General features: G+C 38.3%; 1 protein-coding gene across 2 annotated transcripts in view; it reads left to right on the plus strand.

Moving 5' to 3' along the window:
- Positions 1 to 19,892, plus strand: part of KCTD9 (potassium channel tetramerization domain containing 9) — a 42,295-nt gene extending 22,403 nt beyond the window's left edge. For both annotated transcript variants that reach the window (XM_079772501.1, XM_079772502.1), the window contains 6 exons: positions 2,793 to 2,860; positions 2,949 to 3,044; positions 4,426 to 4,575; positions 14,735 to 14,840; positions 15,581 to 15,714; positions 17,987 to 19,892. In XM_079772501.1, the coding sequence (XP_079628627.1) occupies positions 2,793 to 2,860; positions 2,949 to 3,044; positions 4,426 to 4,575; positions 14,735 to 14,840; positions 15,581 to 15,714; positions 17,987 to 18,103 (671 nt within the window). In that variant the 3' untranslated portion in view covers positions 18,104 to 19,892. The remainder of the gene's footprint in view (positions 1 to 2,792; positions 2,861 to 2,948; positions 3,045 to 4,425; positions 4,576 to 14,734; positions 14,841 to 15,580; positions 15,715 to 17,986) is intronic.
- Positions 19,893 to 24,857: the final 4,965 nt, after the last annotated feature.

The raw sequence follows: 24,857 nt of genomic DNA on the forward strand, positions 1-24,857 counted from the left end.
TGTTTTGAATGAGTACAGTTTCTGTCCAAACTCTTTACTTTGGCTATAAATTGCCCCACGTAATTATACGCTTTAAAATAGTCTAGTGATTTATTTATCTTCTTCCCACATACCTAAGTAACCTTAGTTCTAGCTCTTAATTTGTGCTCTCATCAGTACTTTATTTGTTTACTTACCTTCATCATTTCCTTCTGTTCCTGCCTTTAATGGCCTTCACTTTTTCCAATGAGTCATGTCTTCCTTTCTCTTCTTTTGTCTTCAAAACATTCTTTCCCTGACTTAAATAATCTTTTCTATATTTTTTTAGCTAAATCTCACCTCAATTCAATCAGTCCACTAACTTGAGAACTTTTCTAGTATTTCAGTACCTATTTCCCTGAAGCTAACATGAATTTTCTGAAACCCAGTTTGATAGAGGAAAAAAAAGAATGGTCTTAAATATTAGAAAACCTGTAACTTAATAATAATTTAAAACATATAATTTAATATTAATGATTTATGGAGGACCTACCAAGTAGGTGCCAAGTATTATACCAGATAACAAATACGCATTATCTCTTTTAATATTTCTGACAACTTTGTTTGCATGGTAATAATATCCCCATTTCACAAATGTGGAGGCTTTAGTTAAGAGAAAGATTGTAGCTTCTTCAAGTCAAAATCCAAGCTGGGATCAAATCCAGATCTTACTGGTGCTAACGGAAAATACACTAAATATCACATTCTTTCCTAAACTGTCACTCAGAGGGCAGTTGTATTTATAAGGCTTTCCTGGAAGTTTTTAAGGTTTAGTTCTGAGCCTAGAATTGGACAAACATTCTTACCACACTCCCTGGAAGGTTCTGATTTACTCATAAAAACTTGGCAAACTGAGAGTGAGGCCCCTAGAATCTCATTTTGCTGGGTTTCTACCAGGGACAGATACTGAAGTGTAGCTGCCCCTTCCTGAGGAATCCAGAGAGGAAGCCACTCTGGAGTGGACAGAAGATGTTGTCCCAGAGTGGCTACCTGAGTGATGTGCTGGTCCTTAGATGGCCTTTGTTTTGCAGTTGGAATATTGGAGGTAGCATTGGGTTTACCCAAAAAAGATTGTAATGTTTTTCCCAGATAACTGCTGTGGTTTTCTATATCTAATTATAGTTACCCTTATCTTGGAAACATTTGAAGGGAGAGATTACACCTCTTACTATCTTTGTAATTCTTTAGTCCTTTTTAAAAAAGTAAAGTCAGGCTACTGAATGACTGAAGTCTTCATTTTAAAGAAAATGGACCCCAATTTATTTCTACACTAGAGACTCAATACATGAAATTCATGCAAGAGTAGGCCTTCGCAGCTGCAGCGGCTGCCTCGATCCCTCCCTCGCAGCCGGGGCGGCTGCCTCGATCCCTTGCAGCTGTGGCGGCTGCCTCAATCCCGTGGCTACAGCCCCAGCTTCGTCCAGAAGGTCATCTGGAAGGTTGTCTGGACTGCCGTACGTTCAATTTGCATATTACACTTTTATTATTATAGAATAGAGGCCTGGTGCACAAAATTTGTACACTCGGGGGGGTCCCTCAGCCTGGATTGTGAGAGGGTGCAGGCCAGGCTGAGGGACCCCACCGGTGCACAATTGGGGCCAGGGAGGGACGAGGGAGGTTGGCCAGCCAGGGAGGGATCACGGGAGGGCTCCAGGACATGTCCAACCCATCTTGCTCAGTCCTGATCGGCCAGACCCCAGCAGCAAGCTAACCTACCGGTTGGAGTATCTGCCCCCTGGTGGTCAGTGCATGTCATAGCGAGTGGTTGAGCAGCCTTAGCATATCATTAGCATATTACGCTTTGATTGGTTGAATGGCCAACTGGACAACCAGACACTTAGCATATTAGGTTTTTATTATATAGGATACTCTAATGAAAAGTTTTATTGACAGATGTGAGAAAGTATATAAGTCCCCAGGACAATCCACAGATTTTCTTTACCAAACTAAGAAAAGTAAATGATAGATTAAAATCCCTTTTATCTTTTAGAAGTCTTTTTTTAAATTGATTCTTTTATAAGAAAGGCTTCACCCTAACCCATTTGGCTCAGTGGATAGAGCGTCGGCCTGTGGATTGAAGGGTCCCAGGTTCGATTCCGGTCAAGGGCATGTACCTTGGTTGCGGGCACATACCCGGTAGGGAGTGTGCAGGAGGCAGCTGATCGATGTTTCTCTCTCATCGATATTTCTAATTCTCTATCCCTCTCCCTTCCTCTCTGTAAAAAATCAATAAAATATATTAAAAATGTATATATATAAAAGGTTTCTAAATTACACTTTTGCTTTGAAGTTTATTTTTATACATTTCTATAATTTCCTAATTCAGTAAGTCTTAAGATATTTGGGACAAATCTATTTAGATCTGTTCCACTGGAAAGGGTCAATGAAATGTTAAGGTTAGGTAAACTATTTATTTTTTATTGGATTCACAATCAAACCACTATATCAATTATTTGAGGAATGTGTGGTGTTAGGATTTTTTGCCTGTGGCTTCTTTATAGTAATTTTTAGAAATGATTTTGAAATATGGAAGCCTTTCATTCTATTTCATCAGTTTTTTACATTTTTTCTTTTGATAAATGTAAACTACCTACTTTGTTTTACAAATATTTTAAAATATTCTATTATGTTCTAAATAAGAGTTATTTTTCTTCAATATTGATTGATAATCTATTTGTTGAATTTCACTTCTTTTGTGAGAATTTAACATAAAGAATTATATAAATATTAAAATGAAGTTTTCTGTAACAGTCACATCATTTTTATTATGATAGGGGTGTTGGAAGAAGCCAGATTTTTTGGTATTGACTCATTGATTGAACACCTAGAAGTGGCAATAAAGGTAAGGCTCTTCCTACACGAGCCAATATTACATTTGTTGTAGCTATCTCCCAAAATGCTCCACTAATTTCTTAATACCTCTTTTCAAGAATTCTCAACCACCAGAAGATCATTCACCAATATCGCGAAAGGAATTTGTCCGATTTCTGCTAGCCACTCCAACCAAATCAGAATTGCGTTGCCAGGTAATTAAAACAGACATTTAAATGAGTTATGTCAGCAAATCTGTGAATAATGTTTTACGTTCTTGTAGGATTTTTTTTTTGCTTCATTTTCTTTTTTCATGCAAGATATAATCTAATTATGGGCCATAACATTGATGTAATTCCAAAATGGTTAGCAAAAAAAAAGATATGTAATAGCTTTTTTTATTGTCCAGTTATTCAAGTTATACCTCACATAGAAGTCTTGGAGTAGTGCATAGAAATTTTAGCAATTAAAATAAAACATCAATTGTTTGTACAGTTGTGCATGACTAGTCAGTGGCAGATACTTTTATATTTATGTTTATAGCATTAAAGTTTTTGAAAACCACAATATTTGCTTTTCAAAAAGAAACTATCTTGAATTGTTTAATTAAAAAATTATCTATATGTATAAAACCCTAAGCGACCTTTGACCGATTGCTATGATGCTTGGCGAAGGAGCTGCCCCCTAGTGGTCAGTGCGCTCCCACAGTGGGAGCACTGCTCAACTGACCGACAGGCACCAGACACTGGGCTCATGACTGGCAAGCACTGCTGCAGCAGCGCGAGCCTCTCCCCGCTCCGCGGCAGCGCTACTGAGCAGTGGCGGCAGGTGCAGCAGGGCCAAGATGAGCGGGAGTGGTGCAGCGCCCGGCCTGGGCTCAGGCTCCTCCCCGGCCGCCTGCCTCTTCATGCACTACTACATCCCTTAGGGCAGGCGTCCTCAAACTACGGTCCGCGGGCCACATGCGGGTGTTTTTGCTGTTTTGTTTTTTTACTTCAAAATAAGATATGTGCAGTGTGCATAGGAATTTGTTCATAGTTTTTTTTTAAACTATAGTCCGGCCCTCCAACTGTCTGAGGGACAGTGAACTGGCCCCCTGTTTAAAAAGTTTGAGGACCCCTGCCTTAGGGGATGTCGGACTGCCGGTTTCTGCCCAATCCCCGCAGGCCAGGCAGAAACCGACAGTCCGACATCCCCTGGTCCCAGATTGCTAGAGAGTGCAGGCCAGGCCAAGGGACCCCCACCGGTGCATGAATTCATGCACCAGGCCTCTAGTTTAAATATAATTAGGTTTAACAAAAATAATACTAGTCAGCAGGTATGTGGCTAACAGAGATCTCTCTTTAGAAAATTCTGCACATAAATGCGGTATAGCCAGGCTGCATTCTAATGTTAATTGCAAACAGTTTCTTTTACTAGAACCCAGTCAGGACACTGATTTTATATATCTAAGTTCCATTTGATCGTGTTTTGTAACAAATTCCAAATGACTGAACCACCAATTGCTTCTAAAAAACTTGCAAGTTAGGTATAATAATTAAATTTAATGTAACAAATGGTTTAAATATGGTGACAATTTGTGTTTTTTAATTTCAGGGTTTAAACTTTAGTGGTGCTGATCTTTCTCGTTTGGACCTTCGATACATTAACTTCAAGATGGCCAATTTAAGCCGCTGCAATCTTGCACATGCTAATCTCTGCTGTGCAAATCTTGAACGAGCTGATCTCTCTGGATCAGTGCTTGACGTAAGAATCATTTTTTGTTACAAGAGAAAATTAAATTGTTAGTCTATTGAGCATGCTCAAAGAGCAGAAATTACATCTGTCTCTTACTGAAGCATTTACTTAAACACTGATAAAACTGAAGGCTTTGAAAGTGAAATGGGTTGGTTTTGTAACTTTGGTTCTCTCTCTCTACATATATTTGTATATGTGTTTACATGTAGATTTTTTTGTGTATGTGTGCACATATGTATATGCATGTAGTATAGAAAAATTACCTGTGTTAATTTGAGGTTAGATGATACATGTAGAACCAACAGTGAAATTTACTAACTTCTAGCTTTAAGTTTCTTAATATCAAGACCCATGTCTGCATATGTCTATATGTCTTTTGAATTAACAGCACCTAGTATAGTACTTGCTTTTAGTAGTCATTGAATAAATGTTTCTCAAATTTTATAATTTTGGAAGTAGACTCAAAAGCATGATGTTAATTCTTCCAACCCGTGAACCACAGTATAGTCTCCCTCTTGTTTCTATCTTCCTCTATTTCTCTTTTTAACGTCCTGTAGTTTTCTGAGTACAAGTTTTTTACCTCCTTGGTTAAGTTTATTCCTAAGTATCTTAATTTTTTTGTTGCAATGGTAAATGGGATTGTTTGTGTCGTTTCTCTTTCTGAAAACTCAATATTGGTGTATAAAAATGCCATAGATTTCTGGGTATTAATTCTGTAATCTGCTACATTGCCAAATTCATATATTAAATCTAGTAGTTTTTTGGTGTGAAGTCTTTAGGGTTTTCTATGTACAATATCATGTCATCTGCGAATAACGGGAGCTTTACTTCCTCCTTTCCAATTTGAATGCCTTTTATTTTTTCCTCATGTCTGATCACTGTGACTAGAATTTCCAGTACTATGTTGAATCGGAGTGGTGAAAGGGGACCTCCCTGTATTGTTCCTGATATTAAGGGAAATGCTTTTAGTTTTTTCCCATTGAGTCTGATGTTGGCTGTAGATTTGTCATATATGGCCTTTCTTACTTTGAGGTATGATACCTCTATTCCCACCTTGAGAGTTTTTATCATTTATGGGTACTGGATTTTATCTAATGCATTTTCTACATCTATTGATATAATGATGTGATTTTTATCATTCATTTTGTTTGTTATATATACATTTATTGATTTGTGAATATTGTACCAACCTTTTTATCCCGGAATAAAACCCACTTGGTCATGGTGTGTGATCTTTATAATGTATTGCTGGATTTGATTTGCTAATATTTTGTTGAGGATCTTAGCATCTTTGTTTATCAGGGATATTGGCCTGTAATTTTCTTTCTTTGTAGTGTCTATCTGGCTTTGGAATTACGGTAATGCTGGCCTCATGAAAAGAGTGGAAGTTTTCCCTTTTCTTGAATTTTTTAGAATAGCTTGAGGAGGGTAGGTGTTGGTTTTTCTTTGAATGTTGGGTAAAATTTGCCTGTGAAGCCATCTGGTCCAGGACTTTTATTTGCTGGGAGTTTTTTAAATTACTACTTCGATTTCATTAGTTGTTATCACCCTATTCAGTGTTTTCTGATTCTTCCTGATTGAGTTTTGGAAGATTATATATTTCTGGAAATTGGTCTGTTTCACCCAAGTTGTCCAATTTGTTCACATATAGTTGTTCATAGTATTTTCTTCCTATCCTTTATATTTCTGTGATGTCAGTTGTTACTTCTCCTTTTTCATTTCTGATTTGATTTCTGTCTTCTCTCTGTTCCTTGATGAGTCTGGCTAAAGGTTCATCAATCTTTTTCTTTTTTTAATCCTCACCCAAGGATATTTTTCCATTGATTTCTTAGAGAGAGTGGAAGAGAAAGGAGAAAGACAGAGAGAAATATCGATGTGAGAGAAACACATTGGTTGCCTCCTGCACATACCCTGACCAGGGCCCAGGCCGGGGAGTATCCTGCAACTGAGGTACGTGCCTTGACCGAAATCAAAACCAGGAACCTTTGGTCCCAGGCTGGCGCTCTATCCACTAAGCCAAACTGGCTAGGGCAGGTTTATCAATCTTGTTTATCTTTTCAAAAAACTAGCTCTTGGTTTCACTGATCTTTCATTCTTTCTTTTGTTTGTTTGTTTGTTTGTTTGTTTGTCTCTATGTCATTTATTTCTGCTCTGATCTTGATTATTTTCTTCTATTTACTCTGGGCTTTGTTATTCTTTTTCTAGTTATTTTAGGTGCAGGATTAGATAGTTTGAGGTTTTTCTTGCTTCTTAAGATAGGCCTGTAATGCTGTGAACATCCTTCTCAGGACTGCTTTTACTGTGTCCCATAGATTTCGGGTTGTTATGTGTTCATTTTCATTTGTTTCTAGGAAGTTTGTGTTTGTTTCTTTCTTTCTTGATCTCATTGGTAACCCATTCTTTGTTTAATAACATGCTATTTAGCCTCCATGTGTTTGAATATTTTTGAGTGTTTATATTGTAGTTGATTTCTAGTTTCATGCCATTGTGATCTGAGAAAAGCCTTGATGTGATTTCAATCTTCTTGGATTTATTAAGACTCATTTTGTGTCCTAATATGTGATCTGTCTTTGAGAATGTTCCATGAGCACTTGAGAAGAATGTATATTCTACAGCTTTGGGATGAAATGTCCTGTAAATATCATTTAGATTCACATGATCTAGTATGTCATTTCAGGTCGCTATTTCCTTGTTTATATTTTGTTTGGATGATGTATCCAATGTTGACAGTGGGCTGTTCAGTTCCCCTACTATGACTGCATTGCCTTCATTCTCTTCCTCATAATGCACCAAGAGTTTTTTTTTATATTTACTAATAGGTGTTCCTATATTGGGTGCATATATTTTTACCAGTGTTATGTCCTCCTGTCGAATCAATCCCTTTAGTATTATGTAGTGACCTTTGTTTCTTTTATAGCAGTGGTTCTCAACCTTCCTAATGCCACGACCCTTTAATACAGTTCCTGCTGTAGAGCCTAAGACCATCGGAAAACACAGATATTTACATTACGATTCATAACAGTAGCAAAATTACAGTTATGAAGTAGCAACGAAAATAACTTTATGGTTGGGGGTCACCACAACATGAGGAACTGTATTAAAGGGTCGCAGCATTAGGAAGGTTGAGAACCACTGTTTTATAACCTTTGTCTTGAAATCTATTTTGTCGGATATAATATTGTTAACCCAGCTTGTTTGTTTGTTTGTTTATTTCCATTTGCATGGGATATTTTTGTCCATCTCTTCACTGTCAGTCTGTGTGAATCTTTTGTTCTGAGGTGGGTCTCTTTTGGACAACGTTTATATATGTAATGTTTTCTTATCCATTTAGCTGTCCTATGTGTTTTGATTAGAGCATTTAATCTATTTACATTTAAGGTTATTATTATTTTTAAAAATCTTTATTGTTGAAAGTATTACAGATGTCCCTCTTTTTCCCCATTGCCCTCCTCCACCCGGTTCCCGCCCCACCCCAGGCCTTTACCACCCTACTGTCTGTGTCCATAGGTAAGCTCTTTGGTTAATCTCTTCTGCTCCCCCCACCTCCCTTTCCTCTGAGATTCATCAGTCTTTAGCTTCCATGCCTCTGATTCTATTTTATTCACCAATTTATTTTGTTCATTAGATTTCTTATTCATTTATTTTGATTTTTAGATTCAATTGTTGATATGTATTTGTTGCCATTTTATTGTTCATATTTTTTATCTCTTATTATTATTATTATTGCTATTATTATTAAAGAATTCCCTTAAACATTTCATGTAATACTGGTTTGTTGGTGATGAAGTCCTTTAGCTTTTCCTTGATTGTGAAGCTATTTATCTGACCCCCAATTCCAAATGAGAGCTTTGCTGGGTAGAGTAGTCTTGGTTGTAGTCCTTACTATTCATCACTTTGAATATTTCTTGCCACTCCCTTCTCGCCTGTGAAGTTTCTGTTGAAAAATCAGCTGACCGTCGTATGGGCGCTCCCTTGTAGGTAGTAACTAACTGCTTTTCTCTTGCTGCTTTTAAGATTCTCACTTTGTCTTTAACTCTTGCCATTTTAATTATGATGTGTCTTGGTATGGGCCTGTTTGGGTTATTCTTATTTGGGACTCTCTGTGCTTCCTAGATTTGTAAGTCTATTTCTTTCACCAGGTAAGGGAAGTTTTTTGTCATTATTTCTTCAAATAGATTTTCAATATCTTGTTCTCTCTCTTCTCCTTCTAGCACCCCCATAATGTAAATGTTGTTACCCTTGAAGTTGTCCCAGAGGTTCCTTACACTATCTTCATATTTTTGGGTTCTTTTTACTTTTTGCTCTTCTGATTGGGTGTCTTGCTTTCTCATATTCCAATTTGTTTATTTGATTCTTGGAATACTCTCTTCTACTGATGAATTTCTATAAATTATTATTTTTTCAGTCGGTGTATGATTAATTTCTGCCTGGTCCTTTTTCATGTCTTTGACATTCTCACTAAGATCCTTGAAAGTCTCATGAAGATCCTTTAGTAAACTTTTAACCATAGTTTTGAATTTTGTATCCAGTACTTTGCTTTCTTCCATTTCTTTTATTTGTGACATGGTTTTTGTCTCCACATTTTGGCTCCTTCCCTGTGTTTGTTTCTATGTATTAGGTAGAGCTGCTATGTCTCCTGGAATTGGTAGAGTGGCCTTGTATAGTAGGTGTCCTGTAGGGACCAGTGGCTCAGCCTCCCTAGTCACCTGAGGCTGGCACTCTAAGTGTGCCCCTGTGTGGTCTGTGTGCACAGTCTTGTAGTTGAGCCTCAATTGCTATTGGTGTCACTGGAAGGGGTTGACCTCCAGACCAGTTGGCTTTGAGGACCAGCTGCGACTACAGTGTGAAAGCTGCTGTGTAGGAAACACCCCTATGGAGCAGGACTTGCTTCAGTGGGGCTTTGGTACTCACTGAGTCTGCCTCTTAAGTGTGTCACTCAGGGATGTGTAGAGTTGTAATCTGCTATGGTCTGCAGCTGTCCACTGAGTGTACTGGCTCAAGTGCCTCCAGGGAGATGCAAAGTCAACCACTGCCTGGGGCCACCCTGCAGGAGCTACAGAAAGATCTGCACATGGCTGCTATTTTCTATTTGTATTGGGCTTGGAAGTGCCTAGGCGAGCCCCAGCTGTGAAGCAAGGCAAGGTGGTGCTAGTGCCGGGTCTTGGGCCTTTTATTGATAGGTTTGGGGCATGTTGTCACTAGCTACAGCTTATTTAAGAGATTTTAGCAAAGTCTGAAACCTGAGCCAGGATAAGTCATTCATATGGAAAAGCTGCTGCAAATAGCTTGGATGGGGCTTAAAATTGGATGGGGTGGGTCTTAAGGAGGAATCCCCAGGGTGGAGCAAACAATGTACTCCAGGCTGATGAAGACTCAGATATGGCTGCCAGTCAGCCCTGCAACAATGGAGGTCCCAGCACAGGAATAATGACCCCTGTGAGCACCCCCATCTGGGAGAAAGCTGCCTGCCCTGATGCCAAAATCTAGTTTCTCCCCATATGTATCTGGGTCCCGAAAAACCACTGTTGCTGGAAGTCTGAGTAACTTGTGCATTGGCCCTTTAAATGGAACACCTGGGTCTCCAGCAGCCTCCTTGTTACTCAGTCACAATCCCCACTCCTTTTACAGCCCACAGTTGCGGGAACTTCATTGGACCCTTGGGCTGGGCGGCTCATGTGGTGCTGGGTCCCCTTGCTCATCACGGGCAGCCTCCACAGAGACGATCTCCCTCCCAATTAATAAAATGGCACACATGGGTGTCGGACCAGCCCAGTCCATGCCTCTGCCCCTCCTATCAGTCTCGATGTACTTATTTCTTTACTTCTCTCGTTGTAGGACTTTCATTCAGCCAGCTTTCAGGTGGTTCTGAATGATGGTTGTTCTGTATTTTAGATGTAATTTTGATGTGGTTGTGGGAGGCAGCGAGTACAGGCATTTACCCATGCCACCATCTTGGTTCCTCCCTAAGGTTATTATTGACAGGTACTTATTCATTGTCATTTTTTTTTCTTTTTACCTATATTCTTCTATTTCTTTTTCTTCTTAGAGCACTCCCTTTAACATTTTTTGCAATGCTGTATTGGTGGTGATGTACTCCTTTATTCTTATCCTTTTGGGGTTGGGGGTCTGGGAAGTTTTTTATTCGCCTTCAATTTTAAGTGATAGCCTTGTTGATAGAGTAGTCTTGATTTCGGGTGCTTTTCATTACTTTGAATGCTTCATGTCAATCCCTTTGGCCTGAAGTGTTTCTATTGAGAAATCACCTTACATTCTAATGGGTATTCCCTTATAGGTAACCTTCTGTCTCTGTCTTGCTGCCTTTAAGATTCTTTTTTTTTTGTTTGTTTTAAATGTTTGTCATTTTGATTATGATGTATCTTGAAGTGAGTCTCCTTGGGTTCATCTTGATTGGAACTCTCTGTGCTTCCTGAACTTGTGTGACTTTTTCCTTAACCAGGTTAGGAAAGTTTTCTGTCATTATTTCTTTAAACAGGTTCTCTGTTCCTTGCTCTTTTTCTTCTCCTTCTGGTACACCTGTGATGTGGATGTTGTTACCTTTTATGTTGTCCCAAAGTTCTCTTAAACTATCCTCATGCTTTTTAATTTTTTTTTGGCCTCTCTAATTGTGTGGGTTTTTTTCTACCTTGTTTTCTAAATCACTGATTCTAAATCACTGATTCTGCCTCATTCAATCTACTTTTGATTCCTCCCAGTATATTCTTGATGTCAGATATGCTATTCTTCATATCCAGCTGGTTTTTATTCATGGTTTGTATTCCTTGTTTCATGTCTTGTGGTTCCCACTAAGTTCCTTGAGCATCCTTATAACCATTACTTTGTACTCTATGTCTCATAAAGTGCTTACCTCCATTTCATTTAGCTCTTTTTCTGTAGTTTTCTCCTATTCTTTTCATTTGGGGTCTGTTTCTTTGTTTCGCCATCTTGGCTATCTCATATTGTTTGTTTCTATGTATTGGGTAGTTCTGCTGTGATTCTCAGCCTTCGTGGAGTGGTCTTATTTAGTAGGTGTCCTTTGGGACTCAGTGGTACAGTCTCCATGATATCCTGTGCTGCATGCTCTAGCAGTGCCCTAGTGTGGGTTATGTGGGCCCTCCTATTGTAATTGGGTCTTGATTGCTGTTGGCCCATTAGTGGGTGGGATCAACTCAGGCTGGTTGACCTTGAGGCTCAACTTGGACCATGTTATGCAAGCTGTTGGACAGGTGCAATCTTGATGTGGCTTCTGTGGTCCTTGGTTAAAAGTTTCCTCTTCAGATAGTCTCCAGTTAGTAATCCAGGGTGAATGTTCCCCAATTTTGCTTTAACTTCAAGTTTGGTTCTGGGAGGCATTGTGAGCAAGATCCACCTACTTCGCCACCATCTTGTACCTCCTGAACATATCCCTTCCACAGATTATTTTAAAGCAATTCATTATTTCACCTCTAAATATTTATCTATCTCTTATAGTTAAGGACCACTTTAAAATCATAATATTAATACCATTTTCATACTTTTAAAAACAACAGTAATAGCCTAACTTCTTTCCTCAAAAGCCATTGTCCCTTGCTGTAGTAAGGCAGTACAACTCTTACAGATGCAGTGCTGGTTTACATAGCACCTAAGTACCAATGTTGGTGACTTGCTTTACCATTTGATGAACAGAGGGTGAAATACTTTCTGTGGTTGAAGACAGAAAACTTCACCGAATTTCTATGTATTTGTTTCTTTGTGAGATTTCATAGTACATCCTTGAGTATGGAGCAATACTTACATAGTTACCTTGGAAGCTTTTGATAATATTTACAGTCTGTTTTACCTGGGAACATTACATAGAGAACCAGACACATTTATTTTCAGGTATCAGCTTCCTGTCTTGTTATATTTTTAAGTACCAAAAAATCCACTTATGCTTTAGTTATTTTGGCCCTTCTAGGTGCTCATTATATTATCTGTAAGTTTGAGTTCTGTATTACCTTGTATTAATGTGCAGGTATAGACGGGAATGTGCGTGCATTTATCAATTATCTGTGGTTTTAAATAATCTGTAGCTTATCTTCCTTCCACTAGAACTGACTACAAGGTAAATAAAATTGCACTTAAGAAACTAGGATTTTTCTTATTAGGAATGGCTATAACATAACTTGATCAGTCTTAGGGTTTTAGATTTCTTCACTGTTCTACCTATAACAACTACAGTTATCATTGATAATAGTACCTTAACCAACTTGTTAATATATATATTTTATTGTTGATAGTATTACAGGTGTCTCCCATTTACCTTAACCAATTTTAAACACTTTAAAATTCTACTTTGATGGTCATAATTTTGTGAAGGTCTAATGTTATAAACAACTTACTGCCTTATCTAGTAGTTGTCAAAGTTCAGATCTGATGGCACTGAACCCTTTGAAATAAATTGAAAATTCTAACATCCATTTTCTAGCTTTTTACTCTGTATTTTACACTGTCCTTTGGGTGCTTATGCTTGGCAGTGTTGTGTAGCAAGGTTGGTTAAAAAAGACCCAGTTTACAATTTGTTACTGATTTTAGTATTCTGACCTTTGAAATGAAATTAGTAATAGCATGATTGAACATCTAGAATATCATTGATTAATTGCTACTGTAATAAAGAAAGAGAAAAATCCATACCCCTAACAAGTTTATGCTTTCCTTATTCATACATTTCTACTGTCGTTTGTCATTCCCAGGGCTGTTTATAAAAATAGAAATAGGTGTGTCAGAGTTCTTACTCCCCAGCTTCATCTAAACTCTGAAGTTTCACGGAAGGTGGCCATGCTGTTGTTAACTTGACTTTTGTTAATTATTTTTTAACACAGTTCTCAGTTTGTATTGATTTCAATTAGAAAAGTCTTTATTGTGAACAGAAAATAATTGTTAGTATATGGAAGTGAGCTTTTCTTCCCCTTTTTCTATTTTTTCTTTTACTGTGACAAGATAAAAATTCTGAGACATTCTAAATTAAAATCATAGTGGCTGGAGAGTGAGAGAAAGAGACAGAGCAGTTAGCCTGTTGATAGCTATCAATAGCTCTGGTGAAAGACTGCTTACATTCCTGTATATCTGTTAGAATTTAGGATTAATTTCCAGTTGCTATTTCTGAGATTATCCAAAAGAGAATAGCCAGGCACCACAAGGCCTCCCCTGTTTATTGACACATGAACTTTCTAATCTACTGCCCACTGCTAATCTATAGGATCAGACTTCTTTTTCCCCACTCTGCTGCCTATCCCAGAACTAGCCCTGCTTCACCTCCTCCCATCCCCTTTGTCTGTTGCTAATGTAAATCCTTTCAGAAAAGCTTATATCCCCCTTCCCCACCCCCTCCCACTCCCCTGTTCCCCTGCCCGCCCCCCTTACTTGATGTATAAAAACACTTGCAAGCTCTATCTGGTTTGGCTCAATGGATAGAGCATCAGCCTGCAGACTGAGGGGTCCCAGATTCCATTCCAGGTTCGATTCAGGTCAAGGGCACATGCCCTGGTTGCAGGCTGGATCTCCAGTAGGGGGCGTGCAGCCAATCAATGATTCTCTTTCATCATTGATGTTTCTCTCTCTCCCTTCCTCTCTGAAATATATATATATATATATATATATATATATATATATATATATATATATATATATATATATGTAATACATTTTAAATATACTTGCAAAACTCCAGGACAATGGACATTCCTATCTTTCCTACGTAACCTTGCTGCTAGTGGTTTAGACTCTATGCCCCAAGATTAGTGTCTGTCTGTCTCTCTCTCTCTCTCTCTCTCTCTCTCTCTCTCTCTCTCTCCCTCTCCTCTCTCTCTTTTTTTAGTAATGGCCTATATCCTTTAAAAAAAAAAAACAAAAGACTTTCAGGCCCTGGCCAGTGTGACTTGATTGGTGGGAATGTCATCCCGTTCACTAGGAGGTGGTGGGTTTGATCCCTGGTTGCCGTGTGCAGAGTGACCAATTTGATGTTTCTCTCTCACATCGATGTTTTGTTTTGTTTTTCTCTCTCTCCCTTCCTCTTTCTAAATCAATAAAAATTACAATAATAAAATAAAGAGACTTTCAGCCATGGAAGTTAAACATTTTTTGTTTAACAACTGTTTGAGCCAATTTTTTCTTTTCCAAACAAAATTCTGAATCTTAATCTTTTCTTTGCCAGTGTGCAAATCTCCAGGGAGTCAAGATGCTCTGTTCTAATGCAGAAGGTGCATCCCTGAAACTGTGTAATTTTGAAGATCCTTCTGGTCTTAAAGCCAATTTAGAAGGTGAGATTCTGTCTGTAATTACCTTTTCTACGGGGAAAACACACCATTAAGTAAAAAGCCCAGCAAAGTAATTGTTACAGGTAAATCATAACCATAGCTGGGTAGATTTCCTCTGTCACCATGCTTGGAGAATTTGCACAGGAATCAATCATATCTTGGTCTGAGTCATAGGCTAACCAACATTAAGAACTCGGGGAGATCCAGCCTGTGACATTTAATGAGGCCTCAGTCAGAGAATTACATATCAACATCTTAAACTTTCAAACAGAGCAGCATACTCTCATGCTGACCAAAATTAAGAATTTCAGTTTGCACAAAGCCAGGCAGTTTTTGTCATTTTTAAATTTAATGTTTTGTTTATTAATTTCTTATTGCTCTCTTGTATCTGTGCACTGGTCACTTTGTTTACTTGTGTATTTCGAAGGCATAGTACTTTTCTCCCTTGTCATAAACTTATGGAGGCAGAGTATAAAAGTGCTAATTATCCTAAGACCGAATTGAATTACTCCCTCAAAAATATAGACTAAAACATTCTTAAGTCTGAGCTAACACATCATTAACAGTGAACTCTATATATGTAAGTTGATTGAGACACTGAAATTTATAGTTCCGAATCATTTTCAAAAGTTAGAGGGCCCTGTCATCATTCTTCTCCATTTAAGTCTTAAAGTGGTTTTGTTGAAGGTGGGTGACTATAAATATTTTCAAGTTCAACTAATCCCCAAATATGTTCACTCAAGGTGCTAATCTAAAAGGTGTGGATATGGAAGGAAGTCAAATGACAGGCATTAACCTGAGAGTCGCCACCTTAAAAAATGCGAAGTTGAAGAATTGTAACCTCAGAGGAGCAACTCTGGCAGGAACTGATTTAGAGGTGAGTCACCAGTTTTTAAAGAGTTTCTGTTAGCATTGGCTAGGTGGCTCAGTTGGAGCTTCCTCCCATACACTAAAAGGTTGCAGATTCCATTCCCAGTCAGGGCACATACCACATTCCTAGGTTGTTGGTTCGATTCCTAATCAGACGCTTAAGGGAGGCAACCATCGATATTCCTCTCTCACGCTGATGCTTCTCTCTCTCTGTCTCTCCCTTCCTCTCCCTCTAAAAATCAGTAAGAATATCCTCAGGTGAGGATTGGGGAAAAAAGTTTGTGTTAATCTAAAATCACTGAGTACCTCATATAAAATTTATTGAAATCATAAAGTAGTTGTCTGGCCCTGGTGAGGTACCTTAGTTGGTTAGAGCATCTGATACACCAAGATTGCAGGTTTGAGTCCCAGGGCACATACAAGAATCAACCAATGAATGCATGAATAAGTGGAACAACAAATTAATGTCTCTCTCTCTCTCTCTCTCTCTCTCTCTCTCTCTCTCTCTCTCTCTCTCTCTCCCACTCCCCCTTCCTCTCTCTCTCTAACATCAATCAGTCAATAAAGTAACTGGCTGATAAGAACTTTGGGGTCACATGCCAGAACAGCTGGAGGGATGTTTTCCTTTCAAGTGCTTGTTAAGCCTGAATTCCAGAGCAGGATCAGTTCCTAAGTCAGAGATGCCAGTTTCAGATGGGAAAATTCATTTGACATTCTAAGTTCATTTCATTTCTCTCTTTCCTTGAGTTTTTCTCATGTAGATAAGTTTGATAGGTGCTTTATTGACCTAATTTATTGTTTTTCTTCAGTTTCAATTCCAAACAATTAAATGGGGCCAGATTATTTCTTGAACTACTTGAGAAATTTAACTGATATCCAGGTTTGAAATCAGGCTGAGGAAAGCCTATTCTAAATTGGCATCATATTCTTTTTAATTCTCAACGTGAGGTTTTAATTCAGCTTTCTCATCAGCACTGTATTCTATGTTTTGTCTTGATTTGCCAATTTTGCCAGCTGGCTCAGTAGCTATGGATAGGCCTGCCTTGGTGCTGGCCAGTAGCACTTCCTGCAGTGCTGGGCATGCTCTGTGTCTGTTCAGTACAGTAGCCATCAGCCCACATGGCTGCAAGTGTGGGTAGTGTAGGTGGGAAATGAATTTTTAAGTTTATTTAATTTTAATGCATTTAAATGTAAAGGGGCACATTTGGTTGGTGCCATTAAACAGCACAGCCTTATATAAGAAAATCTGGCATAGATTGGATTGTAGAGAACAATACAAAATTTGCTGTTGATTTTTTTAAAATGTTTTGCCTTGTTCTCTTAATAGCTCTAAGCAGCAGAATAGCAGATCCTATTAAACTTAAAGGCAAAAGTGCCAGCCTACAGCTGAAGATAAAAATTAGTTAAGCACCATTACTTAGTTTTTTATTATTTGTTACCATCACCTAAAATGATGACTTTTTTTCCTTGATTTTAGATGCCACGTAGTCAATGGTTAAACAGCAAAAGCCTCCCTCTGTCCAAGTGATTGTAAAGATTAATCAGTTGACTCTTGGGGGGCAGCAGCTGACATTCTGTCCTAAAAGGTTATGTGCCATCACCCTTCTCTAACTATGGTCCCCACCATCCCCAGGGACTTATTCAGAATCTCTTGTCTCATCTGTCACACTACAAGCTCAAGAGAAATTTAAAAGCAGTGTGCAATGATGGTGGTAGTTACACTGTTGTATAGGTTCGTTAAAACTAATTGAATTGTGCACATAATTTGGGGGTTATAAAAAGGCAGTTCCTTGCTATAAAAATGTTAGGGTTGAGGAATGGAATTTAATTATTAAGTAAAATCTGTTTCTCTCAGGTTTTTCGAAATAGTGTCTCAATTCTCCCCCCACCCCTTTCATTGTTGTTGTTCTTGGATTGTGGTTAAATTATTTAGATATTTACTACATTTGAGTTCACTCTGGATTTTAAGTAATTTTTAAATGACTGATTATAAAATACATGATCCCAAGGGACATATTTCCTTGTTGACATCTGTGTGTGTGTGTGTGTGTGTGTGTGTTGCGGGGGGAGGGGGGGGAGAGGTCAGCCAGAGCATTAACTAGAGAGAAAAAATGGAAATATCAAAAAATCTGACTTCTAAAACCGAAATTTTCGAGAAATAATCAAGTTTTATTATATAGCAACCTTTTCCTAACATGCCTAGGAATCGTTTTTGAGAAGGAACAGATAAAACCTTAAATCTCTGTATTAGTTACATGGTTATTGTTTTTGTCTTCCAGAACTGCGACCTGTCTGGGTGTGACCTTCAGGAAGCCAACCTGAGAGGTTCCAACGTGAAGGGAGCCATATTTGAAGAGATGCTGACACCTCTCCATATGTCACAAAGCGTCAGATGAGAATTTAGGGCTGGAGGAAGATGCTCAAGATGAAAATGTTTCCCTTATCACTTTTATTTCTCCACTCAGTTGTCTAGAAGAAGTAACATTGTAAGGAAATGAAAAAGACAAAACTATTTAGAGGATTATGCTTGTTCTCAGTGGTGCATAAGGGAAAAAGTGGCTTTTTCCCACATTCTGGTTTTCACAGAGAAGCACTCATTTACCAGCTGTAGGGAAGCTAGATTAGATTGCTGCCTTTAGAGTGGAGTCGGGGTTCGCCTGGCTTTATGACCAGGAATGGTATCTATCATATTTGCTTTCAGTAGGCATGATGTGGAATTACCATCTTGGTTTGAAATGCATTTGAGGATTTTCATTTATGAGAAGCACAACATATGAAATTGTATTTATTGAGTCTCTAGATGCATATGGATATTTAAATTGTTAAACTTAAATGAAAATTTCAAGAGGTTGTTCGGGTTATAAAAAGCTTTAGGGCTGCCTCCCTTTTCGTGTCACACCGTGTGAATATGGTGACATCAGACTCCCAAAGGCTCTCTTTTCAGGTTCATTTTAATAATGGTTATTTTTTTAGAACAAAATAGTAGCTGAATTAAAGAAATCCTCTATTCTTACTGGTTGAGACAAGAGTTGAAAGAAAGACATCATTGTACATCATTGTCAGCTGAAGTTACAGTGGAACTCTGTAGCAACAACCTATAGCAACAGCTTTTAAAGGAGCACTCTTCAGAATTTCATTCTAAGCAAGTTCCACTCAATGCAGACCAGGCAATTTTTTATTTACACTACCAGCCTAGTTTCCTCCTGTACAGTCAAAATAGGCATAGGAAGATACTTCAAAACCAAAAAACCAAGGTTTGTTAATATTTAATTCAGAGGCCAAATAGTTTAATCAGGGCCAGCTTAGAACTAGATACTAAGTCTCAATCCACTGTAATCAACGCTGTAAAATATGAATGGGTATTGCAAAGTCATCTTTTAGATAGCTACACAATAGAATTGCAGCTAAAACCCTACAGTGGAAAATGAGGGATTTTAAACTGACTGTTCAATTATAGCCACCAAAAAAAACTTAACTAAAAATAAAAACATTTGGCTGGTCCAAAATGTAATACCAGTCAGTCAGCACCTGTGGTTCTTCAACTTACATTTTCCGGTTTTGTTTTGTTTTAATAATTTTAGCCTCATTTTCTTGAGTCATTATCACTCTGCAGCAGCAGAGATGGGGCCTGTACTTCCTCACCAGTAAACGGTGTCCTTACATATGCCCCAAGAGCAGGAATAGCACTGTATTCAAATGGATTCTGAATTCTCCAGACTCATCAGTTGAGGCAATGAATTATTAAAACCCACTTTGTATCCTTTGGGAGGATGACATGTCTTGAATATTTACATAGCTTATTCTTTTATATATATGCAAAGCTTTCCTTACAGTGAAGGGTGTATGCATAGTGGGAGGAGATCAGGCCTTTACAGGTAAAGGAAAGCAACTTCAGAAATGAATTATTTTCTTTGCTTTATTATTTTTACCAAGACAGAGAATTATTGTATTGAGAGATATCTATTTTCATAATCAATATGTGCCTAAATTATATTTAAACCATTTCACTCTGTAGTATATTTTCAACAATTATAGAAAATGTGGTTCATCACTTAAGGGTACCTCTGTAGACATAACCTGAAAGTGCAGAAGCATCTGAAAAATGAAACATGATAGTCTTAGAAACTGCAGAGTTCGGGTCTAATGTATACTGCATTAATAAACAATGTGAAATGTTGAAAAGGAGTTTCTTGTCTGGCTTTTGAAAAGCAACACTTTCTAATTTTTGCTTATATTTCTTCAGTATGTATTGATGACTAGCCCTGAGGGTCTGGGTGGAAAAAGAAATACAGCATAACACTTACTATGGATTAGTTTTTTTATTTAATTTTTTAAAATTGATTTGAGAGAGAGAGAGAGAAACATCTATTTGTTCCACTTATTTATGCATTCACTGACTTATTCTTGTATGTGCCCTGAGGGCATCAAACCCCCAACGTTGAGTTATTGGGATGACGCTCTAACCAACTGAGCTACCCAACCAGGTAGCTCATTAACTTATTGGTCCTGGCTGGTTAGAGCATAGGCCAATCTATGTGGCTCTCTCACATCAATGTTTCCCTCTCCTCCCACCTTCCCCTCCCCACCCGCTTCCACACTCTCTAAAAATCAATGGAAAAGTATCCTCCAGTGAAAATTAACAGAAGAAGAAGAAAGGGCCATTAAAGTAAATTTATTTGTTTAAAGTAAATTTATTTGTTTAAGCATTATTTTATGATCCCCTTAAAATCCACCAACAGGAAGAAATTTCAAAAAAGAACAGACTGCCTCCCAAAATTCATTTAATTTGTGTCACTCTTTAGCTGATGAGCATTACCTGTTGGCTCTATTAGGTTGTTTAAATACATTGCCCGCCCCCGTCCAAAACATTCTTGCCTGACCACTTGAGAGAATTTTAAGGAGGGAGGAAAGTTTCAAAATAGTTAAACTTCCATTAGGCCTAGTGATGAAACATGTCCATACACAGAGGAAAAAATATAGTTATTGTTGGGAAGGAGGGACAGAAAAATGTTTTATAGCTAAATTATCTACATGGATAAAATTTAGTACTCTACTGTGTAATTGTTTAGAGCACTATTTTATGTTATGCTGTAATTTAGCCCACCCGCTTCTACACTCTCTAAAAATCAATGGAAAACTACAGTTTCAAAGAAATTTTAGTAGGAAATAATGTAAATTTATTTTCTTAAGAAGGTTACCATCACAAATCAATATTTGAATATTTTCTCCAGTTGTTTATTTATGAATTGGCTATTTATACTGTAAATCTACCCTCAAGTCAACTTTAAATCATCTTTTAAAAAAAAATCCTCACCCGAGGATTATGTTTCTATTGATTTTAGAGAGAGAGAGAGAGAAAAACATCCTGCAAACCAGGTATGTGCCCTGACCAGGACTTGAACCTTCCAACTTTTGGTGCAAGGTACAATGCTCCAACCAACTGAGCCACCCGGCCCAGACTAAATCATCTTTAATATATGAAAAGCCCTAGAATGATATTAAATCTCCAAGGAAGTATTATTTTTAACTTTTTAAAATTAAAAGGTATACCTCTGCAAAGAAAAACAGTTACTTTATTTTCCGTACCGAGCACCTATTCAAGGATTAATTTTCTGAAACCCTTTCACAACCTTAGATATGTCAGCAGGTGTTCTGGAGTTCTTCCTGCTGAGATTTCACATTAGGACAAAAAGAGGTTTGCATCTGTCAGTCAACAAGATTACTAAATCACTATTGTTGCATATTAATAATTTAAAAGTGTTTCTTTTAATGCAGATAATGAAGCCATTTTCCCTCTAAAGCCATACTTTAACAGGAAATTTCTACATTTAGAAAAAAATTGGTAACTCTAAAATCCAATTATTTCAACTCAGTTGACTAAATTTAGCTTCGTGGTAAATTGTTCTGTCCTTGGAACTACATAAAGGTTCAGGGTTTGTCACTAAACATCAAGACTTTGTTAATTGCATATTTGATGCCCTATTTGATGCTATAGAAGATTAAACAAATCTGACCTTTGCCCTTGATATCTGTGACCTACAATAATACGAATGCAGACTTAGAGTGCATAAAGCATACTGAATGAGTTCATAGAGTATGTGGCTATCTTCATCTAAAAACTTCAAAGCATTATTCAAGAATGTAATACCAGCTGATAGAAATAAGAAATCCAGTGATGAGCAAAAGAAACCATCAACAAAACAACAAGAAGGCCCACTGCATGGGAGAACATATTTGCAAATGGCATCACTGATAAAGGTTTAATCTCCAACATCTACAGGCAGCTTATACAACTTAATAAAAGGAAGATAAATGATCCAATAAAAAAATGGGCAACAGACCTAAATAGAATCTTTTCAAAAGAAGACAGAAGGAAGGCCAAGAGACACATGAAAACATGCTCAACGTCACTAATTATCCGAGAGATGCAAATCAAAACAACAATGCGGTACCATCTCACACCTGTCAGAATGGCTATCATCAACAAATCAACAAACGACAAGTGTTGGCGAGGATGCGGAGAAAAAGGAACCCTCGTGCACTGCTGGTGGGATTGCAGACTGGTGCAGCCACTGTGGAGAACAGTATGGAGTTTCCTCAAAAAACTGAAAATGGAACTCCCATTTGACCCAGTAATCCCACTCCTGGGAATATATCCGAAGAAACTAGAAACACCAATTAGAAAGGATATATGCACCCCTATGTTCATAGCAGCACAATTCACCATAGCTAATATTTGGAAACAGCCTAGGTGCCGGTCAGCAGATGACTGGATCAGAAAACTGTGGTACATCTACACAATGGAATACTATGCTGCCATAAAAAAGAAGGAATTCTCATCATTTGCAGCAACCTGGGAGGAATTGGAGAACATTATGTTAAGTGAAATAAGTCAGTCAATGAAAGAAAAATACCACATGATCTCACTCATTTATGGATAATAAAGAACATTATAATCTTGAACAAAAAGATAGATACAGAGACAGTAAAGCATCAAACAGACTGTCAAATTACAAGGGGAAGGTTAGGGAGAGGTGGGGGAGATAAGAGATCAATCAAAGGACTTGTATGCATGCATATAAGCATAACCAATGGATGCAAAACTCTGGGGGGTGGGGGCATATATGGGAGGGGGGTGTGGGGAGGGCAATGGTAAGATATGTACACATATAATACCTTAATAAAAAAATTGAAAAAAAAAAAAATCCAGTGATGCTTAACCAGAGCTAAGTGGTCAACCTGACAGTAAGAGTCAGCAGTCCTTACTCCTTTCTCTTTAGTCCTAACCAAAGACCACATCTGCTTCTGCAGCACTATTAGAAGAAGCACATGTCTTTCAGCAAAGAGGAAACCAACTGGACACTTTTCAAACATAATGAACTTTTGTTGAAAAGTAGCTTCTCATTACCTTTCTATTATGGTGAGATGATAGTCCACTCCTTCATGTCAGAATGGCCCTTAAATTATTCAGAGTATAAAAAATAATTTAATCACGTTTTATTTTTAGAGTTTCCATTTGCAACTATACTTTAAAATTTATCCCCTTCTACAACTTGTCCTGAGGATCTGACAGCCTCCAGAGATGGATGAGCAAAGCAGAGGAGTTTATTTGGGCAGGACACCATTGCTCTTTTCTCTGAAATCCTTGCAAATGTAGTTGTTCCAGAGGACAGTGGGCAACAACTGATTGATTAGCGTTCTACCCAAGGAGAAGCTGCCAGTCCTGGCTCTATAATGACCAAATATTCAGTTATTTTGAACCATTTTACTATCCTATATAATAAAAGACTAATATGCAAATTGACCAAATGGTGGAACAACCGGTTGCTATGACATGCAACAACCACCAGGGGGCAGACATTCAATGCAGGAGCTGCCCCCAGTGGTCAGTGTGCTCCCACAGGAGGAGCGCCACTCAGCCAGAAGCTGGGCTCACAGCTGGTGAGCACAGTGGTGGTGGCGGGAGCTGGCCTCCACAGCAGCGCTAAGGATGTCCAACTGACGGCTTAGGCCCTCTCCCCTAAACCAGCAGTTGGACATCCCCCAAGGGCTCCCAGACTGCAAGAGGGCATAGGCTGGGCTAAGGACCCCCCCACACACACACACACAGTGTACAAATGTCATGCACCGGGCCTCTAGTGTAACATAACAGTCCTTACAGTCAATTGTACATGAAAATTTAATTCTATGTCAGATTAAACATATCTTTGTTGCAGAAATAGAGGAATCATTGGGCTTAATCTGGTTAAAGACCCTTGCTTTCATTCATTTATTCATACCTACTAGAGGCCCGGTGTATAACAGCTTGATCACCACCTAACTGCTCCCCTGGCAGCCTGATGGCCCCCAACTGCCCTCCCCGGCCGGCCTCATGGCCCCCAACTTCCCTCCCCTGCCGACCTGATCGCCCCTAACTCCTCTGCTTCGGCCCCCATCACCGTGGCTTTGTCCAGAAGGAAGTCGGACTGTAGGAAGATGTTCGGTCTCCCAATCTAATTTCTTAATATAGATATTTATTGGATGCTAACTATGAATTTATTAACAGATGTTTAAGATGAGATCCTTGACTATCATGAGTCACAGCCCACTGGTAAATTAGAGAAAGACAATTATGACCTCAAATAATGTAATAAAGATCAATGGTTCTCTTTTAAATAATTGTACTGTGTAAATAACATATCCAAGGGCTCACTGCTGGGTTGAAGCATCTATCTATAAAATTTGGATAATGGTATCCACTTTGCAGGACTATTAATAATGAGAGAGGTTGGTCTTATAGCAGGAAACTATTATTTCTCATCTTTGTGCTCCCACTGCTTTTAGTACAGTGATTTGCATATTTTAACTGGGTATGTAAGCATTTACTGGAATGAGGCGTACTGTTGAACTAAGTCTACTCTAGATGGTCTTGCGCTTAATGTGTTCTAATTGCAATGTTTCTGCTTACGTTTTTTGTGCTATAGAAGGCTTTCAAGTCAAGGAGGGAGCCTTTTGGGTAGGAGACTGGGGGATTTTCCAACCCATACAATATACTTTAGGGTTCTACATGGGCTTGGTATAGTGCCTACAATCATTATCTCTACTAATAAAAGGGTAATATGCTAATTAGACCGGGTTGACCAGCCATCTTCCAGAGGTCCGACTTCCTTC

This window comes from Cnephaeus nilssonii, assembly GCF_951640355.1.
Source record: "Cnephaeus nilssonii genome assembly, chromosome: 5".
NCBI lineage: Eukaryota > Metazoa > Chordata > Mammalia > Chiroptera > Vespertilionidae > Cnephaeus > Cnephaeus nilssonii.